This window comes from Aythya fuligula, chromosome 34 (assembly GCF_009819795.1).
Source record: "Aythya fuligula isolate bAytFul2 chromosome 34, bAytFul2.pri, whole genome shotgun sequence".
In the NCBI taxonomy this organism is placed as follows: Eukaryota; Metazoa; Chordata; class Aves; order Anseriformes; family Anatidae; genus Aythya; species Aythya fuligula.
This window is the reverse complement of record NC_045592.1, coordinates 95,772-113,765: the sequence shown is the minus strand read 5'-3', so window position 1 is coordinate 113,765 and position 17,994 is coordinate 95,772. Positions and strand designations below refer to the sequence as shown.

Sequence of the window (17,994 nt, the reverse complement as noted above, 5' to 3'; positions counted from 1 at the left end):
CTCAGCCGCTCCTCGTAGGACTTGTTCTCCAGGCCCCTCACCAGCTTTGTCGCCCTTCTCTGCACCCGCTCAAGCACCTCGATGTCCTTCTTCTAGCGAGGGGCCCAAAACTGAACACAGTATTCGAGGTGCGGCCTCACCAGAGCTAAGTACAGGGGGACGATCACCTCCCTAGCCCTGCTGGCCACATTGTTTCTTATGCAAGAGTTATTGTGAATTTGCAGCAAGCATGCTGAAAATTGTTTGATATCTCATCTGTATTTAATCCAAGAACAGCCCATGTTCTCATTTACCTAACTGTGGAGGGTAGGACTGCCTCCTCGAGAGCCCTTCTCATCCCAGTGGCGCCATCAACCAGCACCAACCACAGCTCATGAAAGGGACCTGCAAAGGTGTTCCTGAAAGGGGAGAGGCAGTCTGGGAGGTTTGTACAAGAAATGGAGTGGGTTTGATCACAGTGTTCTGTCCTAATGTTTTCCTGTTTTTTCCTCCTCATACAGCTCTCCATACCCAGATTACTTCGCTCACTCTGATCTCAAGGACAGAGTCATTGCCTCACAGGACCCACAAGATTTCACCTGGAGTGCAGCAGTAATGCCAAGGACTTCCAGAGTCCCCTGCTCCCAGCAGCACCCTCTGGCAGCACCAACTAGAACTAGCAAGGCGTCTGCGATATAGGTTTTCCTGAAAGGGTAGCAGCAGTTTTGAGGTGTGACAAGAATTAGAGTACATTTTGCTCACATGGTGTAGCCTAACATTTTGCTTTATTTTCCTCCTCAGACTGGTCCCCAGGCCCAGAAGAGTCAAATGTGCAACAGCAGCTCCATCACCGAGTTCCTCCTCCTGCCATTAGCAGACACGCAGGAGCTGCAGCTCCTGCACTTCACGCTCTTCCTGGGCATCTACCTGGCTGCCCTCCTGGGCAATGGCCTCATCCTCACCGCCATAGCCTGCGACCACCGCCTCCACACCCCCATGTACTTCTTCCTCCTCAACCTCTCTGTGATTGACCTGGGCTGCATCTCCACCACTGTCCCCAAAGCCATGGCCAATTCCCTCTGGGACTCCAGGGCCATTTCCTACTCAGGATGTGCTGCACAGGTCTTTTTCTTCTTCTTTTTCTTTTCAGCAGAGTATTATCTTCTCACTGTCATGTCCTATGACCGCTACATTGCCATCTGCAAGCCCCTGCACTATGGGACCCTTCTGGGCAGCAGAGCTTGTGCCCAGATGGCAGCAGCTGCCTGGGGCAGTGGATTTCTCCATGCTGCGCTGCACACTGCTAATGTGTTTTCTCTGACACTTTGCCAAGGCAATGCTGTGGACCAGTTCTTCTGTGAAATCCCCGAGATCATCAAGCTCTCCTGCTCAAACTCCTACCTCAGGAAAGTTTGGATTATTATGGTTGGATTCTGTTTAGCGTCTGGGTGTTTTGTTTTCATTGTGCTGTCCTATGTGCAGATTTTCAGGGCTGTACTGAGGATGCCCTCTGAGCAGGGACAGTACAAAGCCTTTTCCACGTGTCTCCCTCACCTGGCAGTGGTCTCCCTGTTTCTCAGCATGACCATATTTGCCTACCTGAAGTCCCCCTCCATCTCACCGTCTCTGGACGTGGTGGTGGCAGTTCTGTACTCTGTTGTGCCACCAGCATTGAACCCCCTCATCTACAGCATGAGAAACAAGGAGCTTAAGAGTGCTGTTCGGAAAGTGTTTTCATGGATATTTCTGATTGGTGATAAATTTCCCCTGTATCTACACAAATGACTTCCCTTGCAGGCCTGCTCTTTGTTTATCATTATTGAAATTGTTATCCTCAGTATCATTTGCATTTACTATTTTATTAGAAATATGTTTCTTTATTCATTGGCTATCTACTGAGGAATGAAACCATTCTGTTTACTACTGAGGCTTTATAATATGTGTATAACAGCAGGCCAGAACAAACTCTGTGATAGGATCTGCCTAATAAAATTGTATCTCCCACTTCTTGAAGACGTGGTTCTTCTTTCAAAAAGCTGGTGCCAAGACCAGGGCTGAGCACCTGCTCCCTGAAAAGCCTGTTGCTCTATGGATAAGGGAAAGAAAAAGCTCATTTTGTGAGCTGTGAGGGACCAAGGGTAGGATTTAGGAGTAACCTGTTGGTGTCTGATGACAGCAGAAATGGTTAACAGTCACTGAGGTATATAGCCATGACTGTCCCACAAGTGTCAGGGCAGAGGACATCCTCCAGGAAATTAATGGGGAGCTGCCTGAAGAGCCTAGGTGTTCTCCCTGAGTATCATGTGTCTGGGGTGGTCAGTGACTGGAGCCCCACAAAGTGAGAGATCACTTCACCCAAGATGAAATCACCATAGGGAGAATGCCAAATATAGATGTCCATGTGCACACAAGGACACTGCAATGCCTGGGGGATTCAGTGGGGGACCATCTGTCGTGGTTTAACCCAGCCGGCAACTAAACACCATGCAGCCGTTTGCTCACCCTCCCCCCTCTCTCTCTGGGATGGGGGAGAGAAACGGGAAAGTAAAGCCCGTGAGTTGAGATAAAGACAGTTTAATAAGACAGGAAAATAATAATAATATCAATAATAATAACAATGATGATAATAGTACTACTACTAATAATGTGTACAAACAAGTGATGCACAATGCAATTGCTCACCACCCGCTGACTGATGCCTAGCCTAACCCCGAGCAGTCCAGCTCCCCTCCCCCGGCTAGCTACCCCTATATATTGTTTAGCATGACGTCAGATGGTATGGAATACCCCTTTGGCTAGTTTGGGTCACCTGTCCTGGGTCTGTCCCCTCCCAGCTCTTGCTGCACCCCCAGCCTGCCTGCTGGCAGGAGAGAGCAAGAAGCTGAGACGTCCTTGGCTTGGTGTGAGCACTGCTCTGCAACAATTAAAACATCGGGGTGTTATCAGCATTCTTCTCATCCTAAGCGAAAACATAGCATTCTACCAGCTACTAGGAAGAAAATTAACTCTGTCCTAACTGAAACCAGGACACCATCACACACAAGGTGGGGAGTATGGAGAGGAATTGCTGTCATCTCTGAGGTATTACCATTGGGTGGATCTAGAAAGACAGCTTGAAACCTCTAGTGTCCTTGAAATGTTCCCTAGTCTTTCTGAGCACCTGCTACAACCATGGAACCCAGTGAGAGAGTTTGGCAGCAGTGATCCCAACCCATCTGGGTCTACTTCCCACCCTGTGCAGTGGCATCTGTTTGCTTCTGTCCTTCAGTTCCTATGGCCAGCATACATCCTTGAGACAGTCCCCCCAAGCTATATGTTGGTCCTTACCTCAAAAGTCACCACTGGACAAGGCTTCTCAGCTCAGTACACTTGAAGGACTGGAGTGAAGCTATGATCACAGAAAGAGCAACCCCTTGTCGTGGTTCCGCTCGAGTGGGCAGACAAGCTCCACCACAGCCGCTCTCTCACTCCCCCTCCTCAAAGTGGACCGGGGAGAAAATACGATGAAAAGGGCTCCAAGGTTGAGATAAGGACAAGAAGATCACGCAGTAATTATTGTAACGGGAAAAACAGACTCGGCATAGGGAGATAGTAAGATTTATTTAAGATTTATTGCTTATTACTAACAAGCTAGAGAAATGAGAAACAAAGGAAAGAAAGCAAAAGCACCTTCCCCCCCCATCTACCCTCTTCCACCTCCTGTCCTCGAGCGGCGCAGGGGAACGGGGGAATGGGGGTTATGGTCAGTCTACAGCACTTCTTCTCCTTCTTGGTCACTCTTGTCCCTGTGCTGTGGGGTCCCACCCACGGGATACAGTCCTTGATGAACTGATCCGGCATAGGCTTCCCACAGGCAGCAGCTCTTCCAGAACTGCTCCAGATATGGGTCCGTACCACGGGGTCCATCCCTCAAGAGCAAACTGCTCCAACCTGGCTCCCCCACGGGCAGCAGCTCCTGCCAGGTCACCTGCTCCTGTGTGGTCTCCTCTCCACAGGCTACAGGTCTGGTCTGGAATCTGCTCCGGCAGGAGTCTTCCACAGGCGGCAGCCTCCGTCGGTGCAGGGCCACCTGCTCCACCGTGGTCTCCTCCACGGGCTGCAGCGTGGAACCCTGCTCCACTGTGGTACACCATGGGCTGCAGGGGGACATCCTGCTTCACCATGGTCCTCACCACAGGCTGCAGGGGACTTCTGCTCTGGCGCCTGGAGCACCTCTCCCCCTCCTTCTGCACTGACCTGCAAGGCTGTTCCTCACTCCTCTCACTCTCCCAGCTGCTGTGTGGCTCAGCATTTTTTTTCCCTGTCTTAAATATGTTCTCACAGATGTGCAAAACAACATCTCTTATTGGCTCGTCTCTGGTCAGCAGTGGCCTTTACCAAACATGGGGCAGCTTTTAGATCCTTCTCACAGAAACCACCCCTATGGCCCCCTGCTACATACCTTGCCACATAAACCCACTACACCCCTCTCCTTGGATCTCTGCATGGCTGGAAGCCTTTGCAAGCCCCAAGGGAAAGGACAGCATACTGGGAACATCCCGATGCTCCATATACCATCTCCTTGCTCTTCAGGCCATCAAAAAATGTCCCTCAGTCCTAAGCTACAGCCCAGCTTCTTGTTGCATCAGCAACCAGGAGAAATTGCCCCAGAGTACCCAACTGTCTTTCACTAACAAGCAAATACACCCTTGTGTGTACATAAACACACAGTCTTGTACACACACACAAATGTGCACACATGGATGCAGCTGAGCACACACAAAACAGTTCACCTGGGAACAGCATTTGCCCACGGTAGACAGTGACTGGAGCCTCACAAAGTGAGAGATCAGTCAAGCTGGAGTCACCCACAGGGACAATACCAAATTAAGATATCCACAGGCAAAAGATGACTCTGAAGCTCCTGTGAGATTCAGTGGGAGATATCATGCACAAGGAAGGGAAGACACAGAGGGTCTGATATTGTATAACCTGCCAGGCACCTAAGCACCGCACAGCCATTTTTTCCCCTCTCCATTCACAGCAGGATAAATGACAGAATTGAAAAAGGTAAATGTTGAGGGATTTTTGAAACATCAAGGAGGCCATGACTTGCTTCAGCTGAGCAAACCAAGCTACCAGGATGACTACGGGGAGTTCCCATGACGATGTTCCCTTATCGCCTGATTGAGGAATTAAAAATATTGTTGCCAGCTGCTGGCTTCAAAAGGACAAGATCTACGTGACTGCTAATCACAAGGGGGTTGTTTTCTTGCAGGTGGGGTTGTATTCTTGCAGTTTGTCTGAGTGCTTTCGACCAATAATCTTGTGTGAGACACTATCTGCCCCTGCTAAATTTGCTATAAAAGTCAAGCTATTCGGGTAATAAAGAGAAAGCATGATCTGACCATATTGGTGTGTGTTATGACTTTGGCCATTCTTCCTGCAACAGCTCGCAACCAAGGAAGTATTCTAGCATGACAGTTAGGTCAATTTAGGAAAACAGTTGCATTTGCCTGTTACAAATGATTGACACTACATGATACTGGACATTCTTTGTGAGCTAGCAAGAAAAAAAAAAAAGCATGTTAACAAGAATCAAAATTCGAGTGAGTGACAAACACAGGAAGCTATGCACTGCCTGTTGTTAAGCTTTCCAAGGAAATGTATTCCTGAGCAGGATGAGAAATGCGATTTAGGAGCTCAGGATAAAAAGATAAACAGCTTAAACTGCTAAGGTGGTGGAAAGCACCAGTCTTTTTGCATATTCACTCCCCCAGTCAGAGCTTTTAGTAAGATTTGGAGTAAAAACTCAAGTCCAAAACAGCTGTTTGTAAGCAGTGTCCATTCAAAAACCAGAAGGCAATGCAGAAACTGGAGTAGGAGACGTGCATTTCAGCATCTCCCTGTTACCTCACGTCTTCTGCAGAAGATGCTTCCTCCACTCTTAAAGGATATCTGGAGCACAACCATCTCAACTAGACATGAAGTTAGAATTAGAGAGTAAGACTGTATGTTACTTTAGACCACACTATTCTTTAGAAGGAAGCCATTTCAGTTCAATTAAAATTACAACTACGTTACTTCCCTGGCTGAAATACTCTACTTAAAGAACAAGGGCAAAACAAAGGACTATTTGCTTCTGGGTTGCTGCACACCTCAACATCTTCCAAATTCAAGATTTGGCATCTATGGATTTTCTCCATTTCATCCATTTTTGGCAACACAACTTCCGCAGTACGAAGATAAAAAGTTGACATAGAAGAGCAAAGTTAGGCATGGATGAAAAAAAATAAAACAGTACACATCATCAATAGGACATTTTGATATAGTATGCACAAAGCAAAAGTCATGGATGCTTAGCCAACATTTTTGACATTACCAAAAAATTAGGTCAAATCTTTCCTTTTGAGAGAGACTTAAGAACAAATGTTTAGGATTTGAAAATATATGGTGTTTTAAGGTTTGTTTTCCCTCTTACTGAGCGCATTAAAAAATACATACATTTAAATGCAGGAGGAAAATAAGGATTCTGAATAACATAATAAGACATTAGAAAGGATCGATGTCAGCTTTTAATACTACTTAAGTTGCTCTGCACAGGAGCATTAAGTGATTTTTTGTTAACCGAGGAAAGGCTGTTTGCTCTTCTCTTAATGGTAATCGAAGTTTCATGGCGTAGAAAATAATGAAAGGAAATGAAATTCTGAAGCAGAAATAAACCAGAGATAAAAACAGAATCACTAGGACTACTTCATTTTGACTATATCAAAGTGTCCTCAGTTTCTTAACCAGGCCTCACGTTCCCGATTGTAAGGATGGAACAAAAAGTTAATTGAAAATGAAGGCACTTCTGATACTAAGAAAATTGCTGAATGGGGAAAGTTAAATCTAACAGAAGTAACAGTTAAAGAAATCGTTTTGGTTCAGAAAACAACCCAGAAACCCACCAGGCCCACATAGAAAAGATGCTCAGGAGGAAGATCTCTCATCAAACGGCAATCCCAAAACTACAACCTCAGCGGTAAATTAAACCAATTGGGCCCAAATCCTTTAGATATGAAGCACCTGCCAAGTTCATCTTCTCCCACACCCTCTCAGTCCAGGCAGACTTAACCTGCCATGACTACCCAATCCCCCAAAAGCCAGGTTAAACATCCTGGCAACAAGCTACAAATGACCACGACTTCAAGGAATCGATCTATGAACAAGGAGAGCAGGACATACTGGTGTAGGCCAAGGAAAGAGCTGACCGTTAGTAGAGCAACGAAGAGAGAGCACCACCTACGTTCACCAACCACGAAAACTGCTCAGCAGTGGAATGCTCAGACCAAACACTCCCAAAGCCTCTGACACCTGACCAGTAAATGTCACTGGTGGCCAGTAGTTACCAGTAGCAATGCATCGCATGCACGGGGGCACGTAAGGAAGTCTCAGCCTACCCCGAATACACTGAACTCTCAATGCCAGGAGTGACAATACCTCTCTGTTGTCAAAAGAAAGAGTGAGTTGAGGCCAATGTCGTGCCATAGCACAAAGGCTTGCTCAGAAAGATCATTTGAGGAGGTTTGCAAGAAAAGATGACTTACTTTGTTATACGTTTGTCAAACAGAAGGGATGGATTGGTAGCAGGGTAACGACTTCGTCGAAGTCTGTAGTTTCGGTGGACCTCCAAATCCCCATTTTCTCCATGAACTCATTTGCAGCTTTTGCATCTGCTCTGGTCCTAAGTGTTCTGGTGACTGCTTATGTGGTAAAATATAAATATCATATACAATATTTTGAGATAGTAAAGATGGGATTCTCTTGATTTCACCATTGCTCTTGTAAAATTATAAACAAACAGAGACACACTGAAGCGGTTGGATTTTTCTTTAAATACTAAATTAGAAGTCCTTGTCATGAGTACTGCATTCCACTTTTTTATCATTCTGTACGTTTAAATATCTACTTAAAAGCATGACTTGTAGAGAAACTTTTCCATTTAACTGAAAGCTAGTCTGACAAAAACAAATGTGCAACTTTTGTTCCTCACAGGAGGGAAGTTTACCCCAGTTCCTTCTTTTCTAGAAAAGTGAAAACAATCAACACCTTTCTCTAAGCTGTTTTCACTCTGTTCATGTAAAACTATCTTACAGTGTTCATGGAAACTATTACATTGTAAGTCTCTTCCTAAGGTGTATATATTTTATTACCTTGTTTAAGCATGCAGCACTTTCATTTCCTGCATTATGATCTTCATTTCCTGCATTATGATCTAACAACTCAAGGAGGTAAGAACGGTTTCAAGAGAAATACCCAAACACCAGGTAACTCCAACTCTTGCTTTTTAGAGAAACCTCTGCCCATTGTTCACCATACAGCATCCTTTGGCACAGATTTCTTGCTTGCACTCTCATTAAAATAGCCAAGAGGACAAGGGGAAGGTAAGAGCTACACCACTGTGGTAGCAGGAGCACAGCTAAGATTTCATTTGGTGAATGCCAACTATAAAACTAGGTTTAAGCTTACTAACAATTTACTTTGCGCAATGAGAACTTGAATTACTGCACCCAAAATGCTGTATTTCACGCCCCTTGCCCCTGTTTGGCCCACAGCTTCTAGGACACTGCCTGCAACTAAGAGATGTTTCCAGGCATCAGCAAGTGGCCTCACTGCACCAAGTGTGCCTGTTAACTCAGCACTGCACTTTGGTTTCAAGTCAAACTGCTCAACTTCAGTGAAAGCTTCCAAACATCGGTGGCTTTGTGCATCCCCTCACTGAATTGCTCATTAACATACACATACTGTAATTTATAACACTGTAGTAGTCCCTCCTATTTGAAAGAACCATTTTCAATTATCATGTGTCCTGCAAGCTCCAGAAAACCCACGTCATAGACAAACCTGAGGTAAGCAACACATTCCTTTGTGCCTACGAACAAGCTGGAATTCACACTGCTCTCTCCCCAAGCATCCAAGGAATTCATAAAATAGCCTCCTATTTGCACCTACCTGCCTTCACAGAGAAGTCACTGATGAGTGAATGAGCTGACGAGGTCAGAACGTTTGGAGGCCAAATGAAATAGATGGAGTGACCAAGTGCCATCCTCTTCCGTAACCAGCATAAACAGGTATCCTAGAGAGTTACAGCCTTAACTGCAGTAGGTTCTCTTTTTCAGTCTGATTTCAGCTTTGTCAACTGTCTACATGAGAGAAGGCAGAAAAGAATTCTTGGATTAGACCCATCAAGAATGGGAAAATTCACCATGTTTATAAGCCAGTGCTCCATGATATGCAAAGAAAAGCCTGTGGACCACACACAGGGTCCAAATCCCCCAAGTCTGTTGCGTACCATATGCACACAGGTCTGGATGAACACACATTTCCCAACTTGCTCATCCTGAATGCTCAAAAGCATGAGCAAGAGCTCAGTGACCAAAGTCGAAAAGATACATCAAAGGGGTTGGGAAAAAAAATGCATGGTTTTTAGAAAAGCAGAAGACTTTCACCGAGAAGAGTGATTCTAGTTTTAAGGTACTGATACCGACATCAGCGTGCTCATAGCGCTCTGCTGATTTTAGCAGGAGGTTTATCAGGACACGACTCATGGACATGCTTTCATTCTAGCTTTTCAATCCATCCATTGAACAGGGATTGAATATAGGGAAATACAATAGCTTGAAAAGTGTCCTCTATTCATGTAAAACAAAACAAAACAAACAAAATAAACCACCAGCTTTCAAAACCAAAAATTTCCTTGTGGATAACTTAAGCTTAATATCCTCTGCAAAAAGATATTCCAGCAAAACCTTTCACATAAACTTAGTGTTTCATGAATAAATAAAACACAATAAAACATACAAAATACAGTACCAGCAAACCACACTTTAAATTCAGTTGGTCAGAGGAATTGTCAAGCTTGACATTATTCATCCTAGAATTAAAATCTAATTACAGTTTTTCTCCCATATCGATAACTTGCTAAATATGTTTATGATGAGCTCCCTCCAGAAAAGAGCAAGGCTCATTACATCAAAGCTTAGAACCCTTCTTATTGCTGTTGACCTTCATCATATTGCTGCTCCTACAAGGATCGTTTTTATTACAGGAGGGAAGTTGTAATATTCCTCGTTCTGCTTACAAAATGAAGTTTCATTAAGAGTACATCAAATTAAATTTCACCCTAAAGTCAGAACATAGACAAGATTCTTCTACTCCTGGAATACCTGGAGATAAACGGCTTGCTGATAGCAGGGAAACTGCAAAAACTGCTACCGCCAAGTCCTTGTGCTTCACAAAGTTAGGGAAGAGACATTAGGACTTGAACACGCAGCTAGGAGCAGGATCTTTATCATCTAGGGCACTTCTACACGTCTCCGCAATTGGTGTGCTTCAGCAAAGCCTGGCGGTCCTCCAGATGAACCAAGAATGACTCTGTGCCTCGAAGCATGGGAAAGTTCTGCAAGGAGGGGAAAGGCACAACAAAAGAAACACAAACAAACAGAAAGTTACAACCCCTTTCATAATAAGGATTCTGCTTGCACTTTGGGGAAAAATTGACATTTAACTTCCTCATTCCTGTTCCCACAACAAAAGCGGGCCAGCCTTTTCCTCTGCCTGTGTATAGCCTCCCCTCATGTGCCACAGGCAGCTCAAGTCCTTGCAGGCTTTGACAAACAGTTCTCGGGTGCACTGCAAAAGCCATGTCGAGATCTTTAAGCAGCCTCCAGTGCCTCTTTGCAAAGAGAAGCCCCCCCAAGGACTTCCTTCTTAGTGCAGGCATCTTGAAAAGAGGAGGGGAAGAGAAAAGCGAAGCAATCAAAACCAAGCCACAACCTGAATCCAAACAACCAAGAACCCTGAGCTCAGCTGCACAGAGACGCAGGGCACAAAAGCACCCCTTGAAGGCAGGACTCACCCCAAGACCTGTAAGCTGGATCCGCTCTGCCTTGGATTGCCATGGCAATTCAGGATGGCCTGCTGCGCGCAGCCTGCCTTCGGAAGCACAGAGCTTTAGCTCCAGAGCTGCACTTAAAGCAGACAACTCCTGCAAGTGATGCTGATCGTGGATGGAAGCAGCAAGACGGCGCTGGGAATGGTGTGGAACAATAGACGGCCTCTGCAGCCACACAAGTTGCCCCTTAGAGCAAAGCAGGGTTTTCCTGAAAACCATCGAAGCCTTAAGGAAAGTTGTAACCATTGGAAGCCCCACAAGGAAGCATTTGGACTTAAGCACCGATTCTTCACCCTGGTGTAGTGGGTTTACGTGGCAAGGTTTTGGTAGCAGGGGGCCATAGGGGTGGTTTCTGTGAGAAGGATCTAAAAGCTGCCCCATGTTTGGTAAGGGCCACTGCTGACCAGAGCCGAGCCAATAAGCGATGTTGTTTTGCACCTCTGTGAGATCATATTTCAGACAGGGAAAAAAACGCTGCGCAACACAGCAGCTGGGAGAGTGAGAGGAGTGAGAAAAAAACAGCCTTGCAGGTGCCAAGGTCAGTGAAGAAGGAGGGGGAGACGCGCTCCAGGCGCTGGAGCAGAAGTCCCCTGTGGCCTGTGGTGAGGACCATGGTAAAGCAGGATGTCCCCCTGCAGCCCATGGAGTACCACAGTGGAGCAGGGTTCCACGCTGCAGCCCGTGGAGGAGACCACGGTGGAGCAGGTGGCCCTGCACCGACGGAGGCTGCCGCCTGTGGAAGACCCCTGTCGGAGCAGATTCTGGGCCAGACCTGTAGCCCGTGGAGAGGAGACCACACAGGAGCAGGTGACCTGGCAGGAGCTGCTGCCCGTAGGGGAGCCAGGTTGGAGCAGTTTGCTCTTGAGGGATGGACCCCATGGTACAGACCCATATCTGGAGCAGTTCTGGAAGAGCTGCTGCCTGTGGGAAGCCCATGCCGGATCAGTTCATCAAGGACTGTATCCCGTGGGTGGGACCCCACAGCACAGGGACAAGAGTGACCAAGAAGGAGAAGAAGTGCTGTAGACTGACCATAACCCCCATTCCCCCGTTCCCCTGCGCCGCTCGAGGACAGGAGGTGGAAGAGGGTAGATGGGGGGGGAAGGTGCTTTTGCTTTCTTTCCTTTGTTTCTCCTTAGCGTTGCTCTCTGAGCCTCTGCAGCAGCTCCCACGTGCACCTGCCCCCGGGGCCATTGAGATGGGGAAGATGCTAAAACTTATCCGAATTACTATTTAGCTACTTATATGGTAAAATATCGTAATTATCTGGGATGTGGATGAGAACCTGAAAATATCCTAATTATAGGGATGTAAATGAGAACCTTATGAGAAGCAGATGTAAAAAAGAAGATATTACTCAAGGCCAAGGGATGAGGGAAGGACAAACTACTCATTAGGGAAGAATGAACAACTTGTTGGCAGGAAGGAAGGCAAAGATAAACAAAAGACTTCTAAATACTGTCCAACAGCAGGTCAAAGTCCAGAAAGGTAAAAAGTTTAACCTCCTCTTCCTTGTTGCCTCATCCTGAAAGACCCCTGCCCACAACCAGCAGGCTACACTGCAACGGGAAGAAGCTAAGGGCAGGGACTATGGAAATGAGTACTTGGAAGAGGTCCGCCTTTTGGGGGAAATTAATGAATATGTATTAGAGCTCATGTAATATGTAAGAGTATTCATGTATAAAGTTGTGAGAGACGACCGGGCAGGTGCGCACTTTTTGAGGGAAGCTATTCCCAGTGCTCCCAGTGCATCGCACTAAACTATACCTACTTTACAACCCTATGGTTGTGGAGTCTTTTCCGCGCATCACTGAGGCCATGTGGGGATGTCCATGAAACAACAACCATTAAACTCAAGGGTCATGTAGAAGAGAAAGGAATGGCTTTAGCTCTCCCTATGGCACAGGACTCCTTTTGCTCTTCTGACTACCTCTATAGGCTGCCCTGAACAGACAGGAGTGACACGTTCATTTGCCCTACATGTGGCATCTACTGCCATTTCAGTTGGCCAAAGGAATACCCCAACAGACTACCAGAGGAAACACCTCCAATTTCGCCACGTTTGAATCTGAACAGCTCCTGTCTGTGCTCCATCTCCACTAAGGAGCATTAGTGGCTCTGTAATTAGTGAGGTACCTCACATGCAGGTGCCCATGCTGTGCACACCTGAAGAGAGAGCAGATGAATCCCACTACCTGTGGGTCTGTGGCAGGCATGGGAGGGAGTTGAGCCCCAGTCCAGGCCCTGGACTAAAAGCCAGACTGAGATGCCTCAAGTGACTCTCCTAAGCCTCTGCCTTAACTGGGGGTAAAGGAGGTCTTCATGACCATGACTGTGTCCTGTATGAAACTGGGACAAGAAGATGTAATTGTTACATCAAATTCTTTTTCTGTCAGGACACTTCTGGAGAGAAGATTGCATGTGCCATGTGAGGGAGGGAAGCCCAGGGATTCCTTCAGCAGGTTTCCCTGCAACCCCAGGGCCATGTGCAGGGAGCCTGGTGGGGGGCAGAGCAAGGGAGACCTTGGGCTGGGCCTCTGCTGCTGAGCTGGGCCAGGCTTCTGGGCCCAAGGGGAGCTCCTGGCAAGTGGGCAGCGCTGCAGAGAGACAGCTCTGCCCAGGAGCAGCTCCTGTGCACAGCGCAGCAGGGCTGGGGGCACTGCCTGCAGAGACACAGTGCTTAAAGGCAGGCAGAAATGGCAGCATGCCCAGAGCTCGCTGCCGGAGAAGACTTCCCAGCCCTGCACCCGGTAAGTCTCTGGCTGGAGGAAGGAGAAGCCAGGGGTGCAGGCAGGGGTGTCCAGGGCTGTGGTGCAGAGCAGGGTCCCTGCTGTGCCCCAGGGGCTGTGTGCCGGGGCAGGGCCTCTGCCGCCTGCCAGGCTCAGCACTCAGCCTGCCCAGGGAGCTGCCCAGGGCGCTGCGGGGAGAAGCTGCGGGTGGAAGGAGCCCCCCTGGCAGGGCAGGGTCCTGCTGCTGGCGGGAGGCTGGTGCCTGGGGCAGCCTGCTCTCATCTCCATAGCACACCGAGGATATATCCAAGGTGAGAAACTTGTCAGGGGTTAGATGCTTCGGTCTCAGCTTTCCAGACTATTTGCTTTCATTTTTATCTCCTTTGTTTCTTTGGGAATGGAAATAGAGGCTGCACTTTCCAAGAAGAGGCTGATACGGCTGATACGGCCTTCCCACTGAGGGCTACAGGGACGCCAGGAAGTCCCTTTCCTGTCCATAGAAAGCTCCAGCAGCACATGAGCAATGTCATCAGGGTATGAGTTACGTGGTCTCTAGGACGTGCCCCCAGCGAGCTGCCCCTTAGCAGAGCCCTGCTGCCAGGAGGTGTCTGCAGGGCAGAGCTGAGCACCCAGCGGGTGGGATGGGGGCTGTGAGCTGCAGGTAGGAGGTGTGGGGACAGAGACCCAGCTGCAGGCAGGGACAGCTGCAGGCAGCACAGCCATGGGCAGGGAGTGAGAGGGAGCTGCTCCCAGAGACAACATGGGAGGGGGGATTTTGACATTTATCTGCCATCCCTGCACTGTTGATGCCTTCCACACTGAAGACCTCTGGTCTCTTCCCCTCCCCCAGTATAGACCCCCAGACATGATTGCATGAGAATTTGTTCATGAGTCGCCTTTGGAGTCAACCATGTAAGGCTTAATTCAGGTGCAGCTCAAGCACCAATGCTGCACGTTCTGTCATGCAGATATGTTAATGGGTGAAAAGTCTCCATGTCCCCTCATCACATCTAGGGCTCTGGAAATGCTGTATGCAGGGCTGTGAATGAACTGACCCTACCTAAAGGTCACCCACTTTTAGGGCATTCCACTCTTTTCCTGCAAGGTTTCTTCTGGGGTACAGGCTGCCCTCCACTAGGGCACAGCTCTGCCATAGCCCCTCTGTGCTATCCATGGAGAACACAGCTGAGGGCTAAGGGCTTGGAAATGCTGCTGGACATCTCTGTGTGGTTAGGTTCAATGATCCCTCTATAACTTTCTAGGTGAGGAGAACTGAGATCATCCTCAAGAGGTGAAGAGATTGGAGATTTGCACCTGGAAACTGGATTCCTTTGCTCTCAGCAGCATCCGAATTCTTCTCAAGAATTCTTCTCAGGGAACACCTGAGTCTGATATCTTCCATACCACAGTGGTGTCAGCCCTGGGCAGCTGTGACCAGAACTGAGGGACAGGATGGCTGCCCTCACTCTGCTCTAAGGGACAGAATGTTTCCATCTCTGAACACACAAGATTTAATTTGGAGTGCAGCAGAAATGCCAAGGACTTCCAGAGGTCCCCGCTCCCAACAGCAACCTCTGGTAGCACCAACCACAACTCTGGCAAGGCACCTACATCAGAGGTTTTCCTGAAAGGAGAGCATCAGTTTTGAGGTTTAACAAGAAATAAACTACATTTTGCTCACAGAATACAGCCTAAAAATTTTCTGTATTTTCCTCCTCAGACTGGTCCCCGTGCCCAGGGGAATCAAATGTCCAACAGCAGCTCCATCACCGAGTTCCTCCTCCTGCCATTCGCAGACATGCAGGAGCTGCAGCTCCTGCACTTCGCGCTCTTCCTGGGCCTCTACCTGGATGCCCTTCTGGGCAACGGCCTCATCCTCACCACCGTAGCCTGCGACCACCACCTCCACACCCCCATGTACTTCTTCCTCCTCAACCTCGCCCTCCTCGACCTGGGCTGCATCTCCACCACTGTCCCCAAAGCCATGGCCAATTCCCTCTGGGACACCAGAGGCACCTCCTACTCAGGATGTGTTTCACAGTTCTTTTTGTTCATCTTCTTGATATCAGCAGAGTATTATCTTCTTACTGTCATGTCCTATGACCGCTACGTTGCCATCTGCAAGCCCCTGCACTAAGGAAGCCTCCTGGGCAGCACAGCTTGTGTCTAGATGGCAGCAGCTGCCTGGGGCAGTGGCTTTCTCAATGCTGTCCTGCAAACTTCCAATACATTTTCCCTGCCCCTCTGCCAAGGCAATGCTGTGGACCAGTTCTTCTGTGAAATCCCCCAGATCCTCAAGCTCTCCTGCTCAGATTCCTACCTCAGGGAAATTTGGGTACTTATGGTTGGTATCTGTTTTGCATCTGGATGTTTTGTTTTCATTCTTTTTTCCTATGTGCAGATTTTCAGTGCTGTGTTGAGAATGCCCTCAGAGCAGGGTTGGCACAAAGCCTTCTCCACGTGCCTCCCTCACCTGTTTGTGGTCTCCCTCTTTGTCAGCACTGCCATGTTTGCCTACCTTAAGCCCCTCTCCCTCTCCTCCCCAACCTTAAATCTCATGGTGGCAGTTCTGTACTCGGTGCTGCCCCCAACATTCAATCCCCTCTTCTACAGCATGAGAAACAAGGAGCTCAAGTGTGCTATTAGGAAAGGAATTTCATGGATATTTCTGAATGGTGATAAACTTCCCCTCTTTCTCCACAAATGACTTCCTGGATATGCTTTGAAGGCCTGGTACTTGTTTCGTTAAGAATATTGGTATTTTGATCTTTATCTTTAGTGTCATTTCCGTTTATTACTTTCTTAGAATAAAGGCTTATTATTCATCCAGCATCTCCTGAGGTATTAAACTGCTTTGTTTACACTGTACAATTTTTGCCTCCATGCATATCAGCAATGACTTTCTTTTATAATCTGCTTAATAAAACAGCATCTCTCCAATGCACTGCCTGAAATCCTGCCTCTTCTTTCAAAGCTGGTGTCAGCGATAGGTCTGAGCATTGCAGTGGTTTCACACTGATGGGCAGCTGAACTCCACCACACCACTCTTTCACCCCTGCTCCTGAAAGGTACAGACGAAGAAAACAGAGTTGGAAAGGGCTGCAGGGTTGAGTCAAGGGACGGAGAGATGACTGCAGTCATGGAAGCAGACCCTGTAGGGAGATTAAGATAATATTTACTAACAGACTGAAGCAGTGAGAAAAATAAATAAATAAGAAAGAAAAATAAGAAGTGAACTAAAAAGATTAAAAAGATATCCACCTTCTCTTCTACTCTACCTGCTGTCAGCTGTCAAAACCTGCAAGTCCTGGGCTTAGGGGGGGAGGAAGTGGGGAGCTGGAGAGGGCTAGTAGCTGCTGTGAGAGCCCTTCCTGAGGGTCCCACTGGGCTCAGGGGACAATGTGGCAGCCAGGACTCTTGGGTTCTGATGCTAGGGCTGCTTTGAGCCCAAAGGCTGTTTTAATCACTACTCTGTGTATCCCTGTAAAGATGGAAAATCCAGGGACAGATTTCCCTGGGAGATATCAGATCATGTCCTGGGTGCTGAGATGCCATCCTTGGATGGCCACAGCTCTGGTGCTGAACCCCTCCCATTTGACTTCTATGGTGGTTTTACTTTGCTAAGCAGCTGAACTCCACCACAACCTCTCACTAACTCCTTCTTCTCAAGGGAAAAGGGGGAGAAAATATGATGAAAAGTGCTCAGGGTTTGTTCACGTAGTAAGATCAGATCAGCCACCAAGCTTCATGAATTCATAGAGTCATAGAATCATTAAGGTTGGAAAAGACCTCCAAGATCATTTGGTCCAACTGCAACCCCCTGCATTGTCACAGTCACCAGTTATTGTCATGGGCAAAAATGAATGAGCATAGGAAACTAATATAATTTGTTGCCTATCACCAGCAGATTAGAATAGTGAGGAGCTACAAGCAAACTAAAAACCACCTTGTCCTCCATACATGCTCTTCTACTTACACCCCCCAAGTAGCTCAGGGGAATAGGGAATGGGAGGTGCAGTTAGTCCATGATGCTTCATCTCCACCACTCCTTCAGAGTCACTCTCTACCCCTGCTCCAGCATGGGATCCCTCCCACGGGGTGCTGTCCTACCCAAACTGATCCTGTATGTGCTTCCCACAGGCAGCAGCTCTTCAATAATTGCTCTTACATGGGTCCATACCGTTGGGGTCATCTGTCAGGAGCAAACTGCTGTCCCGCACAGGCAGCAGCTCCCCCCAGATCCCCAGATCCCCTGCTTCTGTAGGGGCTCTCCATGGGCCGCAGCCTCCTCCAGGCCACAGCCACCTGCTCCGCCAGGGGCTCCTCCACAGGCTGTGGTGTGGAGATCTACTCTGCCATGGTACCCATGAG

General features: G+C 47.8%; 1 protein-coding gene and 1 pseudogene across 1 annotated transcript; both read left to right on the top strand.

Moving 5' to 3' along the window:
• Nucleotides 1-684: 684 nt before the first annotated feature.
• Nucleotides 685-1,764, top strand: LOC116500315 (olfactory receptor 14C36-like). Its single transcript, XM_032205239.1, has 2 exons — nucleotides 685-692; nucleotides 781-1,764. Exon 2 carries the CDS (start codon nucleotides 808-810, stop codon nucleotides 1,762-1,764), a length of 957 nt encoding a protein of 318 aa, XP_032061130.1. The 5' UTR covers nucleotides 685-692; nucleotides 781-807.
• Nucleotides 1,765-15,751: 13,987 nt separating this feature from the next.
• On the top strand, nucleotides 15,752-16,330 carry LOC116500314 (annotated as a pseudogene).
• Nucleotides 16,331-17,994: the final 1,664 nt, after the last annotated feature.